The sequence below is a fragment of the Thalassophryne amazonica genome, chromosome 20 (assembly GCF_902500255.1).
Source record: "Thalassophryne amazonica chromosome 20, fThaAma1.1, whole genome shotgun sequence".
In the NCBI taxonomy this organism is placed as follows: Eukaryota; Metazoa; Chordata; class Actinopteri; order Batrachoidiformes; family Batrachoididae; genus Thalassophryne; species Thalassophryne amazonica.
In genome coordinates, this window is record NC_047122.1 from 49,277,567 (window position 1) to 49,302,583 (window position 25,017).

Sequence of the window (25,017 nt, forward strand, 5' to 3'; positions counted from 1 at the left end):
AGTGGATTTCGATTATAATGGACAACATGGTCCACCTGAATCCATTATATCCAAGATTTACTGTATCACAAGTGCTTTTAACAAGATTTTTTAAAAGGACATTTCCAATCCACTGTGAATGAGATGAACCTTTCAAGAAATAAAATAATTACCTCATTAAAGAGCTTATGTTGTTGTGTAATATGTTGCATGGAATGGAGCAATTTTTATTAATTCATTCATTTGTTTTCCATGAGTAAACATAAATAAGCTTAAGAAGCACTCATAAATAACTGCTACAAAAACTACACAGACGGAGCTGCTTTCTAACATCTGTAATAGTTTTTCAACGTAAAGGTAAAAAGAGTTATGACATAATTTGTCTTGGCCCTCTATGACTGCCAATAAAACATTGTTTCCACTGATCTAGATACATCAAGGAAACGGAGCGTTTGTACTGCTTTCAATGATAGGCAAATAGATGTTTGTCCATATTGGTGTATTGTTTGTGCAGCAGTATTATACACAGGTTTGTGCATTTTGATGTTGTTGCAGTTTTGTTGATCAAATGGTCAGTGTCATGGCACAGTGGGTCAGCATCATCAAATGGATATCTGATGCTCTGTATTTTGTCTATTGTTTTAGAACAGGAGCCTCCAAAACTGACCAAAAGCAACTTGTTTTTGTCAACAAAATCAATTAGAATGTCCAGACGTGAATTAAACTTCACAACATAAGCACACACAAGAAACGTAAAACATTTCTGGAAAATCAGTTCAGCTTTAACAGACGTAAGTTCTGTTTTATATTTGTTTCTGCTCCACAGGCGGCCCTAGAGCAGTGTGCCACAGTGATGCATCTCAATGCCTTTTTGATAGCTCGCAAATGGCTAAGCGCGAGTTACACCGTTATCCCCCAGCCACCGAAAGCAAAAACAAACCAGTAGATGATTTTGTACTCATCGTATCTTTCGCCAGAGGGAAAAATTTGAATCATCATGCTTCACCAAACCTTTTGAACTCCTGTTTGTGAATGTGTGTGTCACAAGGAAATTTAGATTTCATGTTTCTGACAATTTGCTTGACCACTTGTTTAGATGCCGGCTGTGATCGCTGAGCCAAAGCCTGAAGGCTGATTGTTGACAGACTCGGGGAATAAAATCCAAACTCATTCAGCCGTTCAACTGTTGTTCAGGGTGCCTGTAGCACAGATCTCCTCAGCCCAAACGTGGCTCACTATGCCATGCAAATTGCCATGGTTGGCAAAAATTAAAGTAATTCCCTTTGTTTTCACTCAGGGTCGTCACAGCAGATCTGAGGTGCATCTGCATGTTGAATTGGCACACATTTTACACCGGATGCCCTTCTTGATGCAACTCCACATTACATGGCAAATTTCAAAATAAGCAGAAGTTTTACAAAGTAGTGTAATTAACAATAGTTGGACTTGTAGTTTATTCTTTTAAAATTTATTTAAAAAAAATCAGCTCTCCCTATGTCATAGTTTAATTTTAATGTCCCACTTTTCAACCTACCATCCCTGGTTCTCAAGGCCAGGCACCTAAGTGGCTCTACTCTACTCTTTTAAACTCTTCTGTTTTACTCTTCCTTTTTAGATATTTAGATATACCATAGTATACTAGCATAGTTCCACCTTAGAATTGGAATATAATATATAAGATATACCTTACTGAATTTTCATGGAGAAATGTGGCAGGGTGGGGTTTGAACTGGGAACCTTCAGCATCGAAACCAAGCACACTTACTACTTGGCCCCAGGTTCTGACAAAGATAGATCAAGAAGTTACTATGATGCTCCAAAACATGCCCCAATTTGCAATTTGGGATTAAACGAGAAGGAAAGGCCCTCTGTGGAATAGCCCGTAACAGTAGTAGTATCCATGAAGCCTGCTCTTTGTTTGCTTCTCTGCACTTACTGTGTGGATGGACCTTCCACACACCCACTTTTGTCTGTCTGTATGCGTCAGCGTCTGCCCGTCCACCTCTCTCACTGGCTGCACGGACCGAGCGGGCTAAAATTCATTTGTACTCCTCTCCTGTGATGTAACCTTTGCCATATCTGACCCATCACCTTCACAGACTGTGTTCAGCTGCTCACATCAGACCAAGTGGAATAAGTACTCCTTTCTTCTTGCACATATAAGGAGAAATGTGTTCATGTAGATATGGGAAAATTGAGACATTTCCCTTCACGCTTCAATATAATATTTGTCTGCTCTACATTAAAATCAGCTTGTCAGTATTCTGAAGTCTGCAGACTTTTGCCACATCTATCACCACAAGTCTTACTGCTTGTGCGCCTTCTCTTGTTGGCATCACATTTGCACTGTCTCTTAGTAGTAGAGGCACACAGAGATTTGAATAACTTTTCACTAGATTCATCTTCCTTGCTGGTTAAAGCCATTTGTGCTCAATCATTCCAAAGTGCTGTAGTTGCAACTGCCAAATCACAGCACGCTCTGACTTTCTCTCTGGGAAATTTGGTGCTTTAGATAGGTGTGTGTGTGTGGCTAGTTGGCTGTAGCACTATAATGTCAGGTCTATAACATTCTATCACTGGCTTGTAGGGTCAAAGCAGAGCTCAGTGGAAGGAATATAAAACTGTTTTGACATCAGTGTGTCTTAGAAAAAGGTTACAAAGAGCACGAATGCACTTCTTCATGACCGCCGCAGGTTTATTACCCCAAATGTAGACCGGCTGGGCTAATAATATCTAATGATGTTTCACTTGTCATCCCCGATGTGTCTCTCCATCATTCTGTGTGAGCAAACACTTACTCTGTATTAGTTAGATTGGATTGGATTAGATTAGATTAGAATAGATAGAACTTTATTGATCCCTTAGGAAGACTTCCTCAGGGAAATTGCGGTTCCAGCAGCATTGCATAGCAGCACACAGGGTAAGAAGCACACAGAGGATCAAAAGTGAAAGTAAAAAAAGAAAAACAGTTTGCAATATAAATACACAATACACAGTCTGATGTCCTGAGGGACAAAGGAGTTTTTCAGTCTGTTGGACCTGCACTTGGGAAGAAGCAGTCTGTGGCTGAAGAGGCTCCTCTTGTTGCTGATGATGGTGTGCAGAAGGTGACTGGCATTATCCATAATGTCCAGTATTTTGTCCTGTGTTTGTTTTCGGTGGTTGCACTTTGTCGGTGGCACAGTAATGATTTTAGAGCTGCTTCTAATGATTATTTTCATTATCAATTAACTGATTCACTGATTAGTGTCTGATGATAATGAAACTGTACAGCTTAATTGTCCAGAGTCTAAGAGGAGCCGTCCAACATCCAGTGAATTTTTGAGCTTCCTTGTCATATTAGCATACAATACCATTGAATCTTCACCATGAAAAACTGGAACAAAAGAAGGTTTGCCATCTTAGCTTTATAACTGACAAACATGAATAATCGCACACCAAAATAGTCTTGATTAGCCAGTTAATAGAAAATAAATGAATCTTTTTAGTGCAAAATAACATATTAGTTGAAGCATGCAGCAGATTTAATCAGACAGCAGTGGCATGAGGTCAGGTCAGATCTGGGAGGGTGCACCAGTGCTGCACACTGATGCATCCACTACATTGCCACTCACAGCTTCATCCCCACATCTCGAGGAGACCTAGTACCAAAGACTTCTAGATGTCACTTGAGGTCACTGTTTGGCATCCACGTGTGAGAACCATACAGAAAGACAGGAAGCAGCAGGACGTTGAAGACTTTAACCTTCATTCTTCTGCAAAGATACCGACATTGCAAAACGCCTCTGCTACAGTGCATCCAGAAAGTATTCACGGCGCTTTACTTTTTCCACAATTTATGTTACAGCCTTATTCAAAAATGGAGTGAATTAAATTTTTCCCTCAAATTTATACTTACAACACCCCGTAATGACAAAATGAAAAAAGTTTTTTTTTTTTTCAAATTTATCAAAAATAAAAAACTGAGGAATCACATGTACGTAAGAATTTGCACCCTTTGCTCAATACTTTGTTAATGTACCTGTGGCAGTAATTACAGCCTCAAGTCTTCTTGAATATGATGCCACAAGTTTGGTGCACCTATCATTGGGCAGTTTTGTTTAAAGATAGGGTAGAATTTTGTTTCTCATGGTCTGAGAGTCCTTCAGGTGCCTTTTGGTAAACTCCAGGCAGGCTGCCATGTGCTTTTTACTAAGGAGTGGCTTGCATCTGGCCACTCTACCACACAGGCCTAATTGATGGATTGCTGCAGAGATGTTTGTCCTTCTGGAATATTCTCCTCTCTCCACAGAAGATTGCTGGATCGTTGACAGAGTGACCATCGGGTTTTGGTCACCTCCCTGACTAAGGCCCTTCTCACTCGATCACTCAGTGAAGACAGTTGACCAGCTCGAGGAAGAGTCCTGGTGGATCTGAACTGCTTCCATTTATGGATGATGGAGGCCACTGTGCTCATTGGGACCTTCAAAGCAGCAGAAATGTTTCTGTACCCTTCCCCAAATTTGTGCCTCGAGACAATCCTGTTGCGGAGGTCTACAGACAATTCCTTTGACTTCATGCTTGGTTTGTGCTCTGACATGTACTGTCAACTGTAGGACCTTATATGTAGACAGGTGTGTGTCTTTCCAAATCATGTCCAATCAACTGAATTTACCCCAGGTGGACTCCAATTAAGCTGTTGAAATATCTCAAGGATGATCAGTGGAAACAGGATGCACCTGAGCTCAATTTGAGCTCAGCTTGCAAAGGCCGTGAATATGATGTGTGATTTCTTAGTTTTTTTTTTTTTTTATAAATTTGTAAAAACCTCAAAGAAAACTTTTTTACATTGTCATTATGGGGTATTGTGTATAGAATTTTGAGGGGAAAAAATTTATTTCATACACTTTGGAATAAGACTGTATCATAACAAAATGTGGAAAAAGTGAAGTGTTGTGAATACTTTCTGGATGCACTGTGTGACTCCATAAGCTCTTCTCAGGTGTTTCTCCGTCTGAAAGGCTGAGGACCCATAGACATGCTTGCCACTGCCGAGATAAATGAATAACTCCTCCAATTCAACACTTTCAGACATGGCTGAGTCCAGGAATCCTTGAAATCCTCGATCCATGACAGTCACAAATCTAGACACAGTCAGATCAGGTTGGAAAACTAACTTATCTTGTTTTTGACATATTATACCCAGGTACAGGAAGGAAAGGCCTCATGTCACACAAAGGATCATGAGATTATTTGTGTGAGCCGATGTGTCATCCCCATATGTGAGAAGAAAACAGGCTTACTGATGCCATAGCTGACCAATCAGACCGTGAGACCGCTGTTGGACCGACGCAGGTGGAAAGATGCAGATTTTGTTGGCTGCACTCTTTGCCTTCTCAGAGTCAATGCAGTCTGTCTTTGGCAAATCCCAAACCTTGTTGTTGGAGTTTACTTTTATGAACAACAGATTTTTTTTTTTTTTTTTGTCATTCTAAGTGCAGACGTTCAGTTATGCTGGCACATTGTAAATGCCTATTTGGTTGTTAGCGCCTGAGGCAAAAGTAATATTTAGACTAACTCCCGGGAGGGAACAGAGAAACACACTCGACTTTTCGTGTATGAGTATTGCAAGTCTGTGTCTGTGTGTGTGCTAGAGAGAGAGAATTGAATGAAAAATTGGTCTGTATAATGCAATTTAATTCCAAAAGAATACACCACCAGGCAAGGCTACATATGGATGTGTTTAAACTCGGCTTTTCCAGTATGTTAAATTGAAGTGCTGCCTGGCGGTTCTAATTTAGTTAGGATCGCAAAAAAACTCATTCTGCTGCTCTTAGGCAGCGCTCTTCCTAATTTCCATTCTATCCACATGCAGCTGTGACGTGTCAAATAAGTGCAGCTTACATTTTCTAGATCACGGCGTATGAATCATTGTTACAGTATATGGCTGTAAATTGGTTGCTGGCTTACTATAATTTACTAAGATCATTAATGAGCAGATGGTGTGTAGCTCATGTCCAGGATTCATTTGGGCCAACAGGCGTCAGCGTCTGCATTGTGCATTTGAAATCAGAAAATCAGAAATGGATTCCAGTCTTTGGGGAATGAAAGGGGATATGTTACCTTAGTTACATGTTTTTGCCACCAGGGAATGGCTTCTTTCTGATGGTCTTTGCACGGATTTTCATGGTACATCCAGTGGCTGTGGCTTAAACATTTAAACTCTGCAAACTGCTACTGTAACGTTTCACGCCATATTGTACTGCGGCAACTCCAGAATCCCCAACTGACAAAAGGTAGAAGACTGACAGAGAACAGATGAAGGGGAAGGTGTGAACAGAAAGCGAAAGATGGAGAACAAAAGCTTTCTTGTGTTCACAGGGAGGGAACTTGGTAGCAGGAAACGGTGCTCGATAAATCAGGCAGTGGGGTTGAAAGGAGATGAACATAGTACAACGTATAATATTAGATGTTAAAGGCCCGCGACACAAACACACCCTTTTCTTCCATGTTCTTCTCTCGAGTCCCCACCATCCTGTATTTTGCACCTCTTAACTCCCTCGCCTCTCTCTTCATCTCCTCCCATTTTTTCTTCACGCTGGCTGTCGACCAGCACAGCATCAAACTCCCGTCTGCTCGCAGCCAATTTGGGAGGAATTGGCTGTCCCATTAAAGTGCATGTTCAGTGCATCTTTCATCACTTTCCTCTTATGTTTGTTTCTCTCGCTCCCCCGGCAAACAGCCAGCCGTGTCGTCTTGCATCAGTAAAGAAGAGGAACTCTGCTTTTTGTTTTCAAGGGTACCACAGTTCACACTTCCAAGTTCAAGTGGATGAAACAAAAGTTCCCTTTTAGGTCACTGAATCAAGTCTCCTGCACTGCAGCCTAAAGACCTTTTTTTTTTTTTTTTTAAAGTCCCACACTGCTGCGTGCTTGTTTCTGACCGATGCAAAGAAGAGAATTATGGGTAATCGATTTGCGTAAAGGCTTTTGGATGCACTGATATGTAGGGCTGGGTACCGAACTTCGGTTCTTTTGTGGCACCGACTGAAATGCTTCGGTAGTACCGAGTATCGAAACATGCCTCGTCTTCTGGTGCCAAGTTTTGGTACCCAGAGGTTAATCACTTGCAAGAAGAGCGGCCCACAGCCATCCGCCTCTCAGCATTCAAGTCCACCTGTGGACATTACAGAGCACGAGCAGCCTGGCAGCCTGGTTCAAAATCTCCATCACCGGAATCTGCTTCAACTGCAACTTAATACATGCATCGTTTTGAAGCTTGAAGCAATGAAGCACTGTGCCAATCCGCTGCTTCGGTTCTTTGCTTTGCTGCCTTTCAGAAGCGGCAAATCTGCTTCTTAACCCCACTCAGAAATATGTCAATCTTGAGTCACTTTTGTGCGGATTAAAGTCACTAACTGGGACTCCTGTCTTGTTACGAGAAAGAAATGCTCCGTTCAAACGGCTCCAACCGCTGTGCGGCTCTCTGCCAAATCACGTTAGAAAGATAGAGTCCAGTCGGAATTAAGAACTTCAAAGCGGATCACAGTTTAAATCAAATGACACCTCTTTCCAAACATTGTAATACAAACAATAAACTACAATCGATCAAAAGTTTTTTCCTCCCAAAATAAGACATCCTGCACTGACGTGCAGCAGCCAGCTGAGCTCAGCTCAGATTCTATGGGGAGACATTCATACCAAAATGTCTGAAAGGAAATGCTTTTGACAGAAACTACAGAGTGTTTTCAAGTGTTCTTTTGCACTGGAAATTATTGCTTGATTGCTGCTTATTTTTTCTGTAAGAAAACTGCTTGGAGTGGAAAATTACCAAAGCTGAAAAATAAAACTCAAGATTTGTACTATATGTAATGTAATTTTGCTTTTTGTTAGAATTGATGTTATAAAATTGGTTTAGAAAAAAGTATCATTCAGGAACCGGTATCAAAGTGAAGGTATTGAAATTGGTGCCGGTATCGAAAATTTTTGATTGATACCCAGCCCTACTGATATGTGACCTAGCCAGTTCATAATAGTGCATCATCTTTCGTGCACAATGAACTTGATAAAATAACGAAGCAAAAAGCAGAATTTGATGTTTATGTTAAACATCACGAAACGTAGAATAATTACAGCACATGGAAGTTTCTTCTTGTAGGATTCTTCTGTGCAGTACTTTCTACTGCTGTATGCTGCACTGCCTCTAGTGGTGACGAATAAAGCTGAGGAAACATGCAACCATTTACTACCATGACACTGATATGCAAGCACAAAATATGCTATATCAGAAGTGGACAGAGAGTCTAGCAATGCCAAAGCCACATTTCAAAGTATCAGGTGTGAAGAGAATATGTTACAAGGGCTTTTAAACAGTTAAGTTCAATAAACAATAAAAGCAGAAGAAGTAAGTCCTATACAGGCCTTGAGGTGCTGATGCTGATACCCAGATTTGATGACTCCCACAGTTTTACACAGTTTATTTCCCCAGCCAAAGCTGGTACACATGTACAGTTGGGTGGACTGGGCTGATGCAGATGAAGTGTTTGGTCACACCGCACCATTCATGGAATGGGAAAGTGGGTCCAAACTTTTGAATAGTACTGTACTTGCTCTAACAGTACAACATGTGAATGAATTTCCATAAAAATATCCATTTTCTGATATATTATCATGGGACCAGACATTCCTCCTTGACTTCTGTGCTTGATTATTGACCAAACTTAACAAAAATCAAACCACATTTTCCCATCCATGTCAAATACATTAGACTAATGTGTTTGACAATTTTGATCAAAACCGGGTTAGGTATTCTTAAAATATTGATAACATACCTATAAATATATTTACATCTAGACCAAGGCAATCACATGAGTGTACCTGTCTGGTGGCTTCATGAGAACTGGTACATGCGCCGATTTTGTGTGTTATAGTTATCACTTCAGGGAACTGCTTTGGATTGGAATTGATAACCACCCAGGCAGACCTATGGTCCATCTGTTATTTCCACAAAGTACCGTATTGTCTGCACCATAAGGCGCACCGGATTATAAGGCACGCCCTCAATTAGCGGGTACTTAACCCTTACAAAAGGCGCACGCTAGAACATATAGTCTACCAAAAAAAAAAAAAAAAAAAGGTCACGGAAGCAAAACGGTGAGTTTATTTGAACTTTTTAACAACTTTGAACTACCGGTATTTAACAATATGGTACATTATTTTTTATTATGGTTCTGTCACAAATCCATCGAAGTCTTCATCTTCTGTGTCTGAATTGAACAGCTGGTCTTCTAGCTGTGGCCACCTCGCTTTGTTTCTGCGGAAACTCCGTTTGGTCTTTTTAACTTGGCGCAGTTCATTTTCTTGTTTCCTCTCGCAGCTGCTCTATTCCCATGAACAACCACGTAACTGATAGCCTGCAGTTTGCCTCGTAAGCATGTCTCTTCGCTAGCGCCATTTTTGGGGGTCCTTAGACAAACAAATGTTGTTTTTCAGGATACCTGTAGTATACGGTAACTACCGGAGGAGTGGCGGAGGTAAGTGTACGTACCACAGACTCACGGACTCTTCTCTGATTGGTTTATCTCTGGCAGCGTACGTACTCTATGCTACCAGCGTACGTACTTTACGTATTACGTAATGTTCTCTGATTGGTCTATCGCTGCCAGGGTACGTACTCTACGCTGCTAACATATGTACTTTACGTATTACGCCCTTGTGTCAGCGGGAAATGGTCCGATATTCGACGGTCAAAGACAACAACAGTCGTTTTTACAGATTTTGGAATTCAGTGCGCACATAAGGCGCACCGGATTATAGGGCGCACGGCCAATTTTTGTGAAAATTTAAGGCTTTTAGGTGCACCTTATGGTGTGGAAAATACGGTATCCATCTTATCGACCAGCTAGGTGTTACAGCAGTTGGATTCAATCTTCTTGGTCGAATCCAGTTGCTGTGGACTTCAGCAGTGACCCACCTACATACTCTTGGCAGTTCATCACATGACATGCCCCTAGTATCATAGCTAGCAGTCCTTGGTGATGCACATAATAGGCCTCATCTGGACCGACTTAATTCTTTGGAATACAAGCTGGCACTGGTTCCTCTCATAGACCAGTCTTCTATGTGGTTTAAAATTATACCAGTGTATGTATGGTAAATGGTAAATGGACTGCATTTATATAGCGCTTTTCCATCTGAATCGGACGCTCAAAGCGCTTTACAATTATGCCTCACATTCACCCCGATGTCAGGGTGCTGCCATACAAGACGCTCACTACACACCGGGAGCAATAGGGGATTAAAGGCCTTACCCAAGGGTCCTTAGTGATTTTCCAGTCAGGTGGGTATTTGAACCCATGATCTTCTGGACTCAAGCCCAACACCTTAGCCACTAGACCATCACCTCCCCTAATCCCCCTCCCCTATGTATGCTAGTAATCCACTGAAAATCTGACATAACGAAGACAAATAAAAATAAATATGTTGGAATGATTATTTTTAAATAACGAATTTTAAAGTTTGACTTTATATATATTGTTTGATAAAATGTATTATGTGAAGTTTCAAGAATTGACTTTGAAAGCTTTTAGCAGAGGTGGGACGAAGTCACCAGCAAGTCATTCGCAAGTCATGAATTGGCACGTCACACGTCTCGAGTCAAGTCTCAAGTCATAATGACCACCAACTGTTTGCAAGCTGGCTTGAGACTTGACTTGAGACTTGAGAATGCCAATTTGTGACTTGAGAATGACTTGACAGTGACTTCATCCCACCTCTGGCTTTTAGCCTCGCTGTACTGTACATAATGTACACTTAATGTCCACAAATGTATTTACAATCAACCAACCAAGTAAGCACTTTAAAACAACCATAGTGGACCAGAGTGCTGTACAGAAGAATAAATAAAAAAAAATCATCATAAAACACATAATTTACGTAAAACATAAAATTGTAAACAAAATACAACTAAAATCATTATAAGCCATAAAACATAACATAAAATAACAACCATAAAATCAAATAAATGACTGAAGTCAGTGTCTTACTTGGCGTCAAAGTTTAAAGAGAAGACATGGATTTTCAGAAGAGATGTAAAAGCAGACAGATGAGGCTGGTCTAATTTGCTGAGGTAGGTCATCCATAATTTTGGAGCTGCAACAGTGAATGTGCGGTTCTCTCTGAGCTTCCTCTTAGTTTTAGACACACTCAGCTGACCTGAGAGAGCGGGTGGGTTTTGCCCATTCCTCTTTGCAGCACCTCTCAAGCTCCATCAGGTTGGATGGGGAGCATCGGTGCACAGACATTTTCAGATCTCTCCAGAGATGTTCAATCAGATTCAGGTCCGGGCTCTGCCTGGGCCACTCAAGGACATTCACAGAGTTGTCATGGAGCCACTCCTTTGATATCTTGAGTGCTGTAGTCTGCTTGGAGGGGCCGCTCGGACCTCAAATCATGAATATTCAACACGTTGGATTGTCCTGGCTGTTATCCCAGCGTGGGGGGGGTTCCTCGAGCACAAACGAGCACGCAACCAGTTGAATGTGACGTGTCGTCAGTCAGAAAGAGAGGTGACGGAAGCACGGAGGGGAATAAACAATTGTTTACTTCAAAATCACGTTTGAGCTCGAGAGGTTTCGCGAGATTTCCCGTCTGAACGGGGAATGTTGGTGAGTAAAATCTGTTTGTGTGTGGTGTGTTGTCTTTACCGTGTGGCTGCACACTGTACAACCAAAACTGTTATATCTATGATTTTATTTATCGCCATGTGTGGGGTCTCTCAGGTATTGAAAATCTACCGACAGGTTTAAAATCTTGGTGCGTGAACCAGGTATAATGTGAAAATCTTTGGCTCCTAATGACTTTTTGCAGTGATTGACTTTGCCGTGGTGGCTTTCTTACTTTAAACAGGTCAAGTAAAGCTTAAAGAAATGAGTGATATAAATGAGAAAAAAATAAGCAGGCCACCCTCACATTTAGCAAACTAGCAATTATTCGGATGAATGGCTGCAATGTGTGTATAATAAAAGCTCCATCAGACCACAAAGATTGTTCACACTCACTTTAATCTTGCTGTCTTTGTTTAAATCGAACGGCATCATTAAATGACGTGAATGTAGTAAAATTTCCACTGAAAAGGAGAATGTGAAATGATCTGCTTTCTGTTAACTGTTTTTTTTTTTTTTTTGTATTTATACAACCGTTTTATCAAACAGTGAAACAAAAATGAGCAGAATGACACTGATAAGACCACATAACCAGGGGAGGTAACCACATATGTTTCCAGCTTTTGTTACTGTCTGATTTATACTCAGTCAACGTGTCCTTGAGGACTTGGACTAGATTTCCTGCTGACCACTGGGTTCACTCTGTTCATGTATTGTGTAAGTCAGAGTAAACAGCTAATGTCCGTTTTATTGCCTCATTTAAGAGACAATACTGAAGTCACAGGTTGTTCATTTACTGGTTGTGAACCAGATTAGATGGGCGTACAGTAGGGTAGGGTTCTAATTCTTCAAAAAGGGCTTTGCTAGATATTAACTTTTCCAACATCAGATCATGTTTGAATAAAATGTTACTTGTGAGCACATTTTTGCAACATCCATCGAACTGATGCTCTTCATGATGCACCGTTTCAAAGTGTTACAGAATGTTGGTTTTATGCAACAAATTTATTATTAATAAGAATCAGTGTGTCCGGGTTTAAGGCTGTCTTGGGTCAAGATGAAGATCTAGGCTTCAGTGACTTCATCTCGTGAATTCATCTCTCTGGATCCTCTACCTTTGAGATCAATTGATGCCTGGAAAGAGCTTATATAGTCATGAGGTTGCTGCACAGAGGTGTCTGGCAATGCCGATACGGAGGAAAACGAAGGTCTAAGTCTTTATGGTTCCGGTGCTTCCTGTCTTACTGTATAGTTGTGAGACTTGGACCTTAATCAGTGACTTAAAGCCCCGGTCACACAGCACTAATGAAGGACACTGAAGCCAATCCAAAACAAAAAATCTGGACTTATGTTGACTTTTGGAAACATCGTTTAACTATCGTCTAGCTTTGTTCCTGTAGCTGGCACTTCATCAGAATTTTCAAACTGTTGAAAAATGTGAATGAATCCCGACGACATCTTCAATTCATCCATATTCCGTTTTGCTTTCTGTCTTGATGGTTCCTCATTGTGTGCGTAATTCCTGTACCGTCAGCATTCCGTTTGATTGTTGTCCAACCTCCCACATCCGACATCTTGCACAAAGTTGACGATATCTGAACGGATCAGTCACTAAAGATCCAACGAGCTGAACGTGACTCGTCCACGTGTGGGATGAAAAGCAACGTTTTCATACAGAAACAATAGCGGCAAGAACATTTGATCAACTATTTACTCACGTTCCAGCTGTCTGTGGTCGGAGCGGCTGTGTGCGCAGCCGTTCCGACCGCGGGTGGCCAGAGTGTGCGTGTGCGCACGGCTGTTCCAGCCACAAATGGCTGGAAAGGCTCTGCGCACATTCCCATGTTCCGTTTTGATCTTGTTTAAAGTGTCAAGGTCGGCGTTCGCTTCGTTTTCTTTTGTTAGGTTCGGTTTTGTTACGTTCCCTTATGCGCTCTTGTTTCGCAGGCTTTTCAGTGATGTGAGAAGTGTAGGCTCATTCGTCCACCTTTTCAGAACGATTTGTGACTTTGTGGCTTTTTTCCTTCGTTCAGTGATCGTGGTGTGCTGTGTGACCGGACCCTAAGGTGACGACTATTTAGTTTCATCAGAGAATCCTTGGTCAAGTGAACGGTTACTCAAGGAGAGGAGGGTCACTCGCATCACAGCTATGACTTTGATCCCAGTTGGTCACTGTCGTTTCTTTCACTGATCTATAATCCTTTTCCTGATCTTAGTTTCAGATCACTCATCTTTGATTCTAAGCATTTATTCTGATCCGTGATCTTTGATCTTGATAACTCCCCTTTGATTCTTAGGGCCCCGTCACACTTAGCAAGAATGAGCACGAATCAAGCCGACCCAGTCGGAATGGGGGAAAAGTCCAAATTCGAGGCACAGTTGGGAGGGACAGACATTCGGACAGACGTGTATGAATGGCACACGACCACTTAGAATGTTGGAGGATCCCGCCTCAACTGATTTGTGCACATTCCGTGTGTATGCTTACGAAAGCTGGTCAAATGTAGTTTTAACACATTCCGAATACCCAGACTGCTGTCAGAATGCAGTAAGAATATGAAGAATGCACTTTGAATGCCATACGTGTGCGCTGTGATTGCCATCCGAAGTCTGAAAGTCTGGGAGACAAACACGGAGAGAGGAGGGGGAGAGCAGCGTTGTCGTCTCCATTCAATGGGAGAAGAGTTCCCACTTATAATTAATCTTAATGCTTTAAGATTTTATTTATTTATTTTTAATTCCTGCAGTCCAGTGGTTGTTCCTCATCTGGCAAGAGTTACATTAAAGATCTTTACTGTTAAACCCAAACAGCTGCTTTGTCAACTACTGTGAGCCTTGTTATTGGTATTTATCCCAAAATGTAAATCACAGCTACCGATGGAGCAGACACACCCGGCAGGAGGTGACAACATGATTGATGTTTCAGAATGAAGCACTATTTGCCACAGGTTGGAGGGGTTTTTGTAGAAACACTGCAGACGGGACAAAATGGTAAACAGAAGACAAATCCAAGCCGAGACAGTTCTGTAGAAATTGTCTACTTGTAGACACTGAAACCGCCACATTATTTTGGCACTCAAGCACGAAGGCCCCTCTTCTGGTGCCTTTCCCTGTATCAATATTATGTTCTCTCTGTCCTCCTCTGCTCTTGTTTGAACATTCCAGTCAATATATCAACCTAGTAAAGTTTTTTTTTTGGAGGAATCACAAGCAGTGTTACGCTTTCACTCTTCTCTCTGTTTGCTTTTCCCAGACACACAGTGCCAATTTAAATTTATTTTTTAAATCTTTACATTTTGACTGTCCTAACAATGCGCATTTTGTCTCTGTGAATGGCAGCCCTCTTTTCTTCTCTCTCTACCTCTGTGTCCTTCATTGAGTTTGTATTTTGACATGTACAGACCTTGGTGGACCATTGATCCCCTATGGACTTACTCAAACCATTACTATAGTAATGATATTATACAAATAATGAATGTTTATGAGTTCAATGATAGGAATATTTCTTGAGGTGAAAGCTGGAACGTACCATTTAACAATAATGATATTATACAAATAATGAATGTTTGTGAGTTCAATGGTACAAATATTTCTTGAGGAGAAAGTTGGAAATATTTCTTGAGGTGAAAGCTGGAACGTACCATTTAACGATAATGATATTATACAAATAATGAATGTTTGTGAGTTCAATGGTACAAATATTTCTTGAGGAGAAAGTTGGAATGTACCATTCAATGATAATGATATTATACAAATAATGAATGTTTATGAGTTCAATGGTACGAATATTTATCAAGGTGAAAGCTGGAACGTACCATTCAACGATAATGATATTATACAAATAATGAGTGTTTATGAGTTCAATGGTACAAATATTTCTTGAGGTGAAAGTTGGAATGTACCATTCAACGATAATGATATTATACAAATAATGAATGTTTTATGAGTTCAATGGTATGAATATTTCTTGGGGTGAAAGCTGGAACGTATCATTCAACGATAATGATATTATACAAATAATGAATATTTATGAGTTCAATGTACGAATATTTCTTGAGGTGAAAGCTGGGACGTACCATTCAACGAGCCTCAATGAATGGTACGTTCCAGCTTTTACCTCAAGAAATATTCGTTCCATTGAAAGAATGGAAAAACATTTATTATTTGTTTTATATAACAGTGAAAATAGATCCTTGTCATTTGATGTTTTATTAATTTATAAACAACAGAAAAGGGACTTAAATTTTGGTGTTCATCAGTCACACACAAATGCCGCCATGTTTAGCTAACCGCAGCCACCGGGGTGTGCAATAGCACATTTCATATAGTTCCAAAATTGCACGCTAAAAAGAACTATTGCACGGTCAGTGACACACAATGGCAAATGGTATGAATAATCCATGTCACGTGACATACAGCCACCAATCAAATGACAGGGATTGGTGGCTAACATAGCTAACGTCAACCTATCCCTGAAAGGTATCAAGAAAAATGAAATTTTAATTATAGAAATTGATTAATCAGATTTTTGCTCAGACATGGAAGGTGTAATCCCATAATATGACTATATAAGCAGAATTTAGACCTCACAATAATAATGATAATAAATAAAATGCATATAAGATGTATTCACCCCATTTGGCTGTATGTTGTTAATACTTTATTGTATAAAAAACAACAACAACCATCTTCATGTGATAATTACCAAAAATTATTTGTCGAGTAAAAAAAAAAAAAAGTGCAAGTCACCGAATATCTTTTGGGTCCAGTTAAATTGGTCACTGATTACATCAACTCTGAATGAGTTGATGCTTCAGTGGTTGTGAATAGACAATCCCAATCCTCCTGAAGGATGGTGGTGGCAGCATCATGCTATGGTGAAGCTTTGAAGGCTTGTTGGGATACAGAATAAAATAAATACAACAACATGAAAATCTTGGAGATAATTCTGATGAAAGAAACCTGGATAACTGCTGATGTACAAAAGTTAAAACATCCACTTTATTTTCACCCTCACTGAAGAAACACTAGGGATTGGTATTGATAAGATTTTATCGATTCTGCTTATCGAACCGATTTTTTTATAGATTCCCTTATCAACACCTCTTATGAATTTTCTCTGTACTAAAAGTAGGCTTTACAGGTTTAGTATGTCAACATTTTATTGAGTCTTAACATAAATAAATATGAAATTGGTCACTGGGTCCTTGATCTCTGGACATAAATAGAAATAAACTAAATTTGTAGTTTTTCTCAAAAGCATTTCCTTTCAGACATTTTGGCATGAATGTCTTTCCATACCTCTGAGCTGAGCTCTTACAGCCGGCTGCTGCACGTCATTATCAATGTAATTCATAAACAATGCAGGACTTCTCATTTTGAGAGGGAAAAAACAAAACAAAACGTTTGTCAATTGTAGGTTATTGTCTGTATTACAATGTTTGGAAAGAGATGTCATTTTATTTAAAGTGGTGATTCACTTTGAAGTTATTAATTCTGACTGGATTTTAACTTGACTCGGCAAAGAGTGACGCAGCGTTTGGAGCTGTGCGAACGGATCAGAGGACGATTGTCATTTCTTCCCTGCAACAAGACAAGAGTCCCAGTTAGTAACTTTAATCCGCACAAAAGTGGCTCACGACTGACATTTTTAAATGGCTTTTGAGAGGGGTTAAAAACAGTGAAGCAAAGAACCAACGAAGCAGCGGATCAGAGCACTGCTTTGTTGGTTCAAGCTTCAAAACGGAACTGTAACAGAAGCAGTTGATTACAGAGCTGCTGCAGGGTCTGCAATCAACGCAGAGAAATGATAATTTTCCCGACAAACACCCTCAAAAACAACGACCGCTCTGAAGGACCGATAAGGGAATCGTTAAGCAAAATGGCTATTGATGTCGGTGGATCGAATAATTTCTTAATGATTCTCAAAAAGAACTGGTTCTCGATACCCAACCCTAAGAAACACTGAGTCCTATAGAAAAGCTGAAGATTAGGGTGTATATCACTGGAACATTGATGTTCCTTTAAACAGGCCCTTTAAAAAAAAAACAGTCTTGTTTGTGACATAACGCTGAACGAAATGATTATTTTATTTTATTTTTGTATAACGTTGCATCAAGTGGGACAAAAGCGGGTTGCATTGGCACGACGAATTGCGCGGCAGTGCGGGGAGCAAATTCGTGCAAGTGTCAAGGTGACTTAAGACTTTCATCCTGAATGACTTTTCTCCACTTGTGCTCTGGACTTTCTCCTGTTAACAGAGACCTGGCTGAAACCAGGTGAAAATAGCACCTTTTCTCAGCCCCCCCCCCAAGGCTGTTCATTCTTCAGCTGTCCGCGAGCATCAGGACGACGCGGTGGTCTGGCCGCTGTCTTTGTGGAGAACTTTAAATGGCAGTTATTATCTCCAAATGATTCCTCCACTTTTGACATCCAGCTGTCTGTGGTGGAGTTTGCCTGTCCTGTGCACTGTGCTGTTGTTTATCACCCACCACAATTTAATAAGGATTTTTTTCAGGAGTTCTCTGAGTTTTTAGCAGTTTTTTTATTCCAAAATTTGATAAACTCTCGGTCTGCGGTGATTTGAATATTCATGTTTGTTACCTTTTGAACTCTTTTGGATGAATGCAGTCAGTGGATGGACCAGCACGTCATCTTGAACACACTTTGGATCTGGTTATTTCTTATGGGCTCTCAGTTTCCCTTAAGGACATATAAGAGACTGCTATTTCAGATCACTTCCCTGTTATTTTTGAATTTGCTGCTCCTCCATCTGCTGGCAAGCCACTCATTCCTGCCTCTCACGATGGAAAAGGAAATTGCTGCTGCCTTCATGGACTCTCAGTTTTACGCCATGAATGAACTGGCTTCTCCCTTACTCCCAGAAAAAAAAAATCCTTTCTTCTTTCAGCTCCACATGCTCAGTGATTCTGGACTCTGTTGTCCCTTTTCACTGCAAATCCACTAAATCAAGATCTGACCCCTGGTTAAATGCCACGGCCCGTGCCCTCGGGCAATGCTGCAGACAGGTGGAAAGAAAATGGAAAAAGGACAAACTACAGGTGTCTCTGGATATTCTGAGGGACAGTCTAATTGACTACCAAGAAGGCTGTGAAGGATGCAAAAGCTCAAAATCTGTCTCATATTATTTCCAGCCGTTGTCATTGTGCCAGAGTGTTATTTCAGACTATAAACTCAGTTGTAAACCCGTGTACCTCTGTTTTGATGGATGCTACAATCATGATCTGTGAGCAGTTTCTTCAGTTTTTTATTGACAAAGTCTCATCATTCAAACAGTATGCTGATCATAGCAAATGTAATGTTGAGCTGTTACTCGTGCACATTTTGCTGTGTTCAAGCAGTTCAGCTCGTTTCTCTTTTGTCCCTTAAGGCCCCTTCACACATAACACGAAGTTGGGTGAATGAGGCTGAAACAGGCCAAAAAAGGCTGAATTGGTGAACCCCGAAAAATTCCAGCCGCTGTCGGGAGGGAGAGACGGTCGGACAGCCGTGTACAGATGCCGTACAATCCTGCAGCGACAGTTTTGCGCACGCTTGTGAGCACGCGCATGAACACAGCACGACCATGTGAGAGATGTGATACCACATTGCGCATTCACAGTAAGGGCAGCAATTAAATATTGCAAAAATGTACGTGAATCGAACAAAATGTGTAAGGACAAAATAATGAGAGAGCGCCGAACATTATAATAACAATGAATGTACTGTTTAAATGTAAGACAATCATGTTACTGGTAATGATGTTTAGTTGATGCTTGGTGACTTGACTGTCTGTGTTGGAATTGAGGAAACAAATAGATTTCATTTTGTCTGTTAAAATATTTAATTCCAAGATTGGAGAATACAAGAATTATCGTCCTTCTGTTATTTTTTGTTCATGAACCTTGCCCATGGACGTAACAAGGAATTAATGAACTGACATGAATGAATTGCGCTCATATCATGAACACATCGGCCAGCCACAGAGATGGTCCGCATATGCAGCTGTGTCCGGCCAATCGGCGCGCAGCGTGCCGAAGGACACCATGTCATGTGGACTATATCTTGCGTGGTGGATGTTACATTTGCCTCACCAGCTGGCCGTTGACATGATCCAATGGATATTTTGACAGGGGCAGCCTGGCTGATGGTGTCTGCAGTGCACAGTGAGGTGCAACTGAACACGTTCCAAGAGTGATATGTGTTTTTATTTTTTACCATGTCATGAAAGCCTGCCAACACGTGCACCTGATGACAAGCCCCCTGTCCGGAGCAGCAAAGCTCTCACATGAATGTGCTCACGGCTCCAGGATGTGGGGCAAAGGAGCTGCCCACACTGGTCTATCAGTCAGGCTGTTAGTCAGGCTGTCACATGACGGACAGACCATGTGGATGTTGTGATCATGCGTCACATGAGGCGCAGTGGGCAAGTGAGCTGTTTTTATTTTTCACTATGTCCTGAGAGCCTGCCGACATGTGCATCATGGTGGCATGTTGAGAGGTGATGTTCTTCATGGCATGATATGTGTTCTCCACGTAGTGATGACAAAGGTGTTGTGTGGGCCGCTGAAGAGGAGGTACTGCTGGCCCACCACCACCAGAGGGCGCCCTGCCTGGAGTGCGGGCTCCAGGCACCAGAGGGCGCTGCCACCTCACGTGAGCAGCTACGGTGACAGCTGTCACCCATCACCTGAGACAGCTGACGGCAATCATCTGTGGGGTATATCAGCAGGACGGCACCTCCACCTCATTGCCGAGATATCGTTTCTACCTACGAGGTAACGTATCAAAGCTGACGGAGTGTATCCTTTTGGATTAGTGTATAGCTTGTGGATTACTGTTCCAACGAGAGGTGGAGGTAACTTCCCTGCTGTTCGGAGTCTTGGGTGCAAACGCGCCCCCATCTAACTGTTCTTTGTTCCTCGCCAGCAGTACCAGGTCCGACACGCGGAGGCAGTGGCCACCTGGGAGTTCGGGACTTGGCGGCTCCAGTATTTCCGGGGTCCTGTGGCGGAGGAAGCCGTGTGGTTCGGGTCTTACCTTGGAGAGGCGTCTCCTATCTTCGAGCCTGCCCACACGACACTTTTGTGAATTGACTGTTGTCCATTTCGTGATTGGTTGTATTCGTTGTGCACGTTCACAACAGTAAAGCCTTGTTATTTGACTTTCTCCATTGTCCGTTCATTTGCGCCCCCTGTTGTGGGTCCGTGTACTTACACTTTCCCAACAAAAGGGGTCAGGTGCGACATGATGATTGCCTTGGTGAATGCATGTGAACATCTGACGGCTTTGGTGCGCCCATGTGCAGTGGCATCATCTGATTGCCTCAAATGCTGCTGCTTGTCTTTTAATGAACACTTCCGAACGTGAGTATATTACGCCTGTACTGTACTCACTCCACTGGCTTCCAGTTTATTTCAAAATTGATTTTAAGATTTTAATGTTTGTTTTATCCTGATTGCTGACCCTTTTTCTTGAACACTTACCTTTGATTCTGATTGCTGAACCTCAACCCTGTTTACTCATCTTTGATCATGTCCATAGGTGTCGATGGCTGAACCTTGATTTGGATTGGATTGTTGAACCTCCACAAGGAGATTGTGCTTCTGTCACTGTTTACTTGTCTGCATTTCTTTGATTCTGTAATCAGGAGATTTCAAATGGGGTTCTTTTGCGCAATGCCTATGTTTCTAATTTCTAATCTGTTTGAGACTTTACATCGTTACAATGTTACTATGACCAAGAAGATTGTATTTTATTTATTACTAATGTTCTCATGTTGATGTTATCCTGTCCTTTATGACGTGTGCTACTGCTGCCTTTCTTGGCCAGGTCACCCTTGTAAAAGAGATTTTGACCTTTTCTGCCTGGATAAATAAAGGTTATGATATTATTATTATATTTATATAAACTGGCTTTTAATACCTAGTGGTGCTGGGACATGTTTTGTTTGTATGTGCTGTTTTAACTCTATTGTGTTTGTTCTATTTTTGTGAATTTTTGAGCTTTGATTTTACTGTAAAGCACTTTGGACACCATCTGGCTGCTGTAAAGGGCTATAGACATAAATGTTGATTGATTGATTGATTTTTCTCGATAGACCACATATTTTCCAGCCACAGTTATTGTGTTTTCAGGGACTATCACACTCCATGTGGATGAATCACTGGAAAACTGTGTGTGTGTGTGTGTGTGTGTGTGTGTGTGTGTGTGTGTGTGTGTGTGTGTGTGTGTGTGTGTGTGTGTGTGTGTGTGTGTGTGTGTGTGTGTGTGTGTGTGTGTGTGTGTGTGTTGAGATTAAGGACTGATACAGCCCAAAGTACACAAAGAGTGAATAGAGCAGAAGAGCTGCTTTATAAGCTCTTTTAGGGTCATGATCTTCGTACAGAGTAATGTCATTCTTGCCAGATGATGAGAGGAAGGTATAAAAACTGCTTGGCAAGTTGCAACATGCTTTGGTCACTTTGGAGAAATGGATGAAATCACTAGTCTGGAGAAATAAATGGGGGAAGAGAGTATGAGGCAGAGTTCAGTCTGTTTATTCCAATTATCTGCTTGTGCCTGTGCCATCTCACCATCAGAGTAGCCAACAGTGTTTCCCCTACAGTATTATAGGCCTGGCACCCCGCCAGGCTGGAAATTTATTTATTTTGTTAGTAACATTTGGATGTCAGTCACTTTGGTGTTTCCACAGCGCTGTGAGGGTGGCACGGTGCCCGATTGGTTTGCACTGTTGCCTCACAGCAAGAAGGTAGTGGGATCGCGTCCCATCTGGGGCCTTTCTGTGTGGAGTTTGCCTGTTCTCTCCATGTTTGTGTTGGTTCCCTCCTGGTGCGCCGGCTTCCATACAATTCCAAAGACATGCGGGTAGGTGAAGTGATGACTCTAAAATTGACCATAGGTTTGTGTGTGTGTGTGTGTGTGTGTGTGTGTGTGTGTGTGTGTGTGTGTGTGTGTGTGTGTGTGTGTGTGTGTGTGTGTGTGTGTGTGTGTGTGTGTGTGTGTGTGTGTGTGTGTGTGTGTGAATGAGTTTATTGGTCTGTATGTGACCCTGTGATAGACTGGCGTTCTGTCCAGGGTGCACTTCTCACCCCCCGGCCCCCGGCCTGTGACAACTCTGTGATTATTTCTTTCCCGTACACTACCTTGTGTAGAGTAACTGCTCTTGGAAGCGATTTGACATGGAATTAATTGGCTTATTATTATCTATTTATTTATTATTAAGTTTCCACCACAGGACAGGGGGTGGGGCCCCCCTCATGAGCAACTCCCCCTGCTCATTCACTTTGCTCCCTCACCCAGTCACTTTTTTAAAGATGCCCAGTGATCTGCCTGATTATCAGTCAACTATTATATTATTTTTTTGATCATTGATGAATTATTTTGAGTCCTTTTATCCCATTCAGATTCTGTGATTTTAGCTTGTCAAATGTGAATACGTTCTGGATTATTACTGCTAGACATTTTTCACTATTTTCTGGCATTTTATGGACCTATCAAGTAATCGATTAACTGATAAAATAACCCATCAATTCATTGATAATGAAAGTAATCCTATAATGCAGGTGTACTGTACTTAATGTGAGTCTGCATTCAGTAAAGCAGTGGCACCCTCCTGATATTTCCTCCATATGTCATTCAAGCATCTTTGCAGAATCTTTGATGCTGCTTGGATTTTTTTGAGAACAAATTAGGAGCAGAGCCATTTTTTTTACCTAATCTGACTGCATCTCCATTTGGTTTCAGAGTAAACCAAGAATTGCAAAAAGCTCCATTTCACTGGCACCTGACTGTCTGAGTGTATTTTTTCCTTTTAGAGTACAAGATCAGGACCTACATTAAGTAACAACAACAACAACAAAATTAATACACTTGGTAAAGCTGTACAGTCTTCTTTCTCCAGTCCGACTGTCTTCTCCTCGCGGAATCATGGTCTCGATTCTAATCGACTTCCTTTCAATTCATTTATCCATTTACGTGTTTTTGTGGCAGAAAATGAAGCAGCCCCGCTTTCCTGTAATAGTGTGCTACTTGTTTAAGCATCCTTTTAAACCCACCAGAAAAAATGTGTATATTTATTCTGCAGCTCATCATAATGTAAAAGATTTCCCTCTTGGACCACCTGCAGGTGTGGACCCAATAACATTCCATCCGCCACTTCCTGAGCCAAGTGGTTGCTACACACACACACACACACACACACACACACACACACACACACACACACACACACACACACACACACACACACACACACACACACACACACACACACACACACACACACACACACACAGCAGCTGGAGAGACTGAAAGCATTCAATAAATAATTGATGTTAATTGGCTCTTCCCATTCATAATTGATTTTCTCAGTTGCCTCTAAATGGACCCACCTGGGTTTTGTGTGTCTGGATTTGTGCGCCCTCAGCGGTGGAATGTCTGTTATACTGTTTTATACCACAGCAGATGTGCGTGCATGTTAGTGTTATTTCACTTTTTATAAAATACTGTGCTGGATTCATATGTGTGTTGCATGCATGAATACAATATGTCAGTTTACAGATCCTTCAGAATCAACACGTCGACTAGTTGATGATGATACATTGATGTAATTACAGCATGTGTTTAATGAGAAATTATGTACGTATATAGTTTTGGTTGTGGAAAGAGTAGTAATCATCTCTCTGTGTTGAATTAACAGCCCACATCAGAGGATGGAGAGGCGCTTGCATGATTGGTGTATTTTCACTTTCCTTGTGATAATTTTGCATTCCACGACTGGGAATGTGGTCTACGCCACTGTTTTGATTCATTTGGGAATCTTTTAAAAACCCTCAAACAAAGCCTGCCGGCATTTCAGTCACAAGTGTCATTAAATTAGCTGGAACTCATTTAAAGATGTCATTTTCTGACTGCATTTCGTCTCATTTTAAAGTATTTCTCTTAACATATTGCATTGCTTTCTCCATTTTTTGTGTTTGTGCTTGCAGATCACCACTCTGATCAACCATAAAGACAAACCAAAGAAGTCAGAGCGCACCCTGGCAGCTATACACAAGGTAGGCCAGGCAGTAAATGTGGCCGTGGGACGTTTTGTTGCCGTGGGCGAGGCCATTGCTGCAGAGAACCAAGAGCTGAAGGATGAGATGGTTCAAGCGTGCTTCGAGGCTCGTAGAGCAGGTGTGGCTTCAGTGATCTCCTGAGTGTCATTTCAGTAAAACTGCACACATCGCTACAGACTCATTACATGATCATTATATGAAACCGTTTGAGGATTCTGGCTTAATATTGCAATGCTTTAAGGCAATAACGACATTTTAGTGTTACCAAATTTGATCAAGTTTCAATTGTTTTGGGTAGCCTGCTTTGCTGTGCAGCATTACAGCAGAGGTCCCCAA

General features: G+C 41.4%; 1 protein-coding gene across 2 annotated transcripts in view; it reads left to right on the forward strand.

Annotated features, from left to right (window-relative positions):
• The window catches only part of ctnnal1 (catenin (cadherin-associated protein), alpha-like 1), a 177,983-nt gene that overhangs the window by 87,177 nt on the left and 65,789 nt on the right, over positions 1–25,017 (forward strand). Inside the window, exon 2 of one of the 2 annotated variants that reach the window (XM_034160180.1) lies at positions 24,610–24,799. In XM_034160180.1, the coding sequence (XP_034016071.1) occupies positions 24,610–24,799 (190 nt within the window). Of the gene's footprint in view, positions 1–24,609; positions 24,800–25,017 lie in introns of those variants that run through there. The other variant, XM_034160181.1, reaches the window with a different exon arrangement.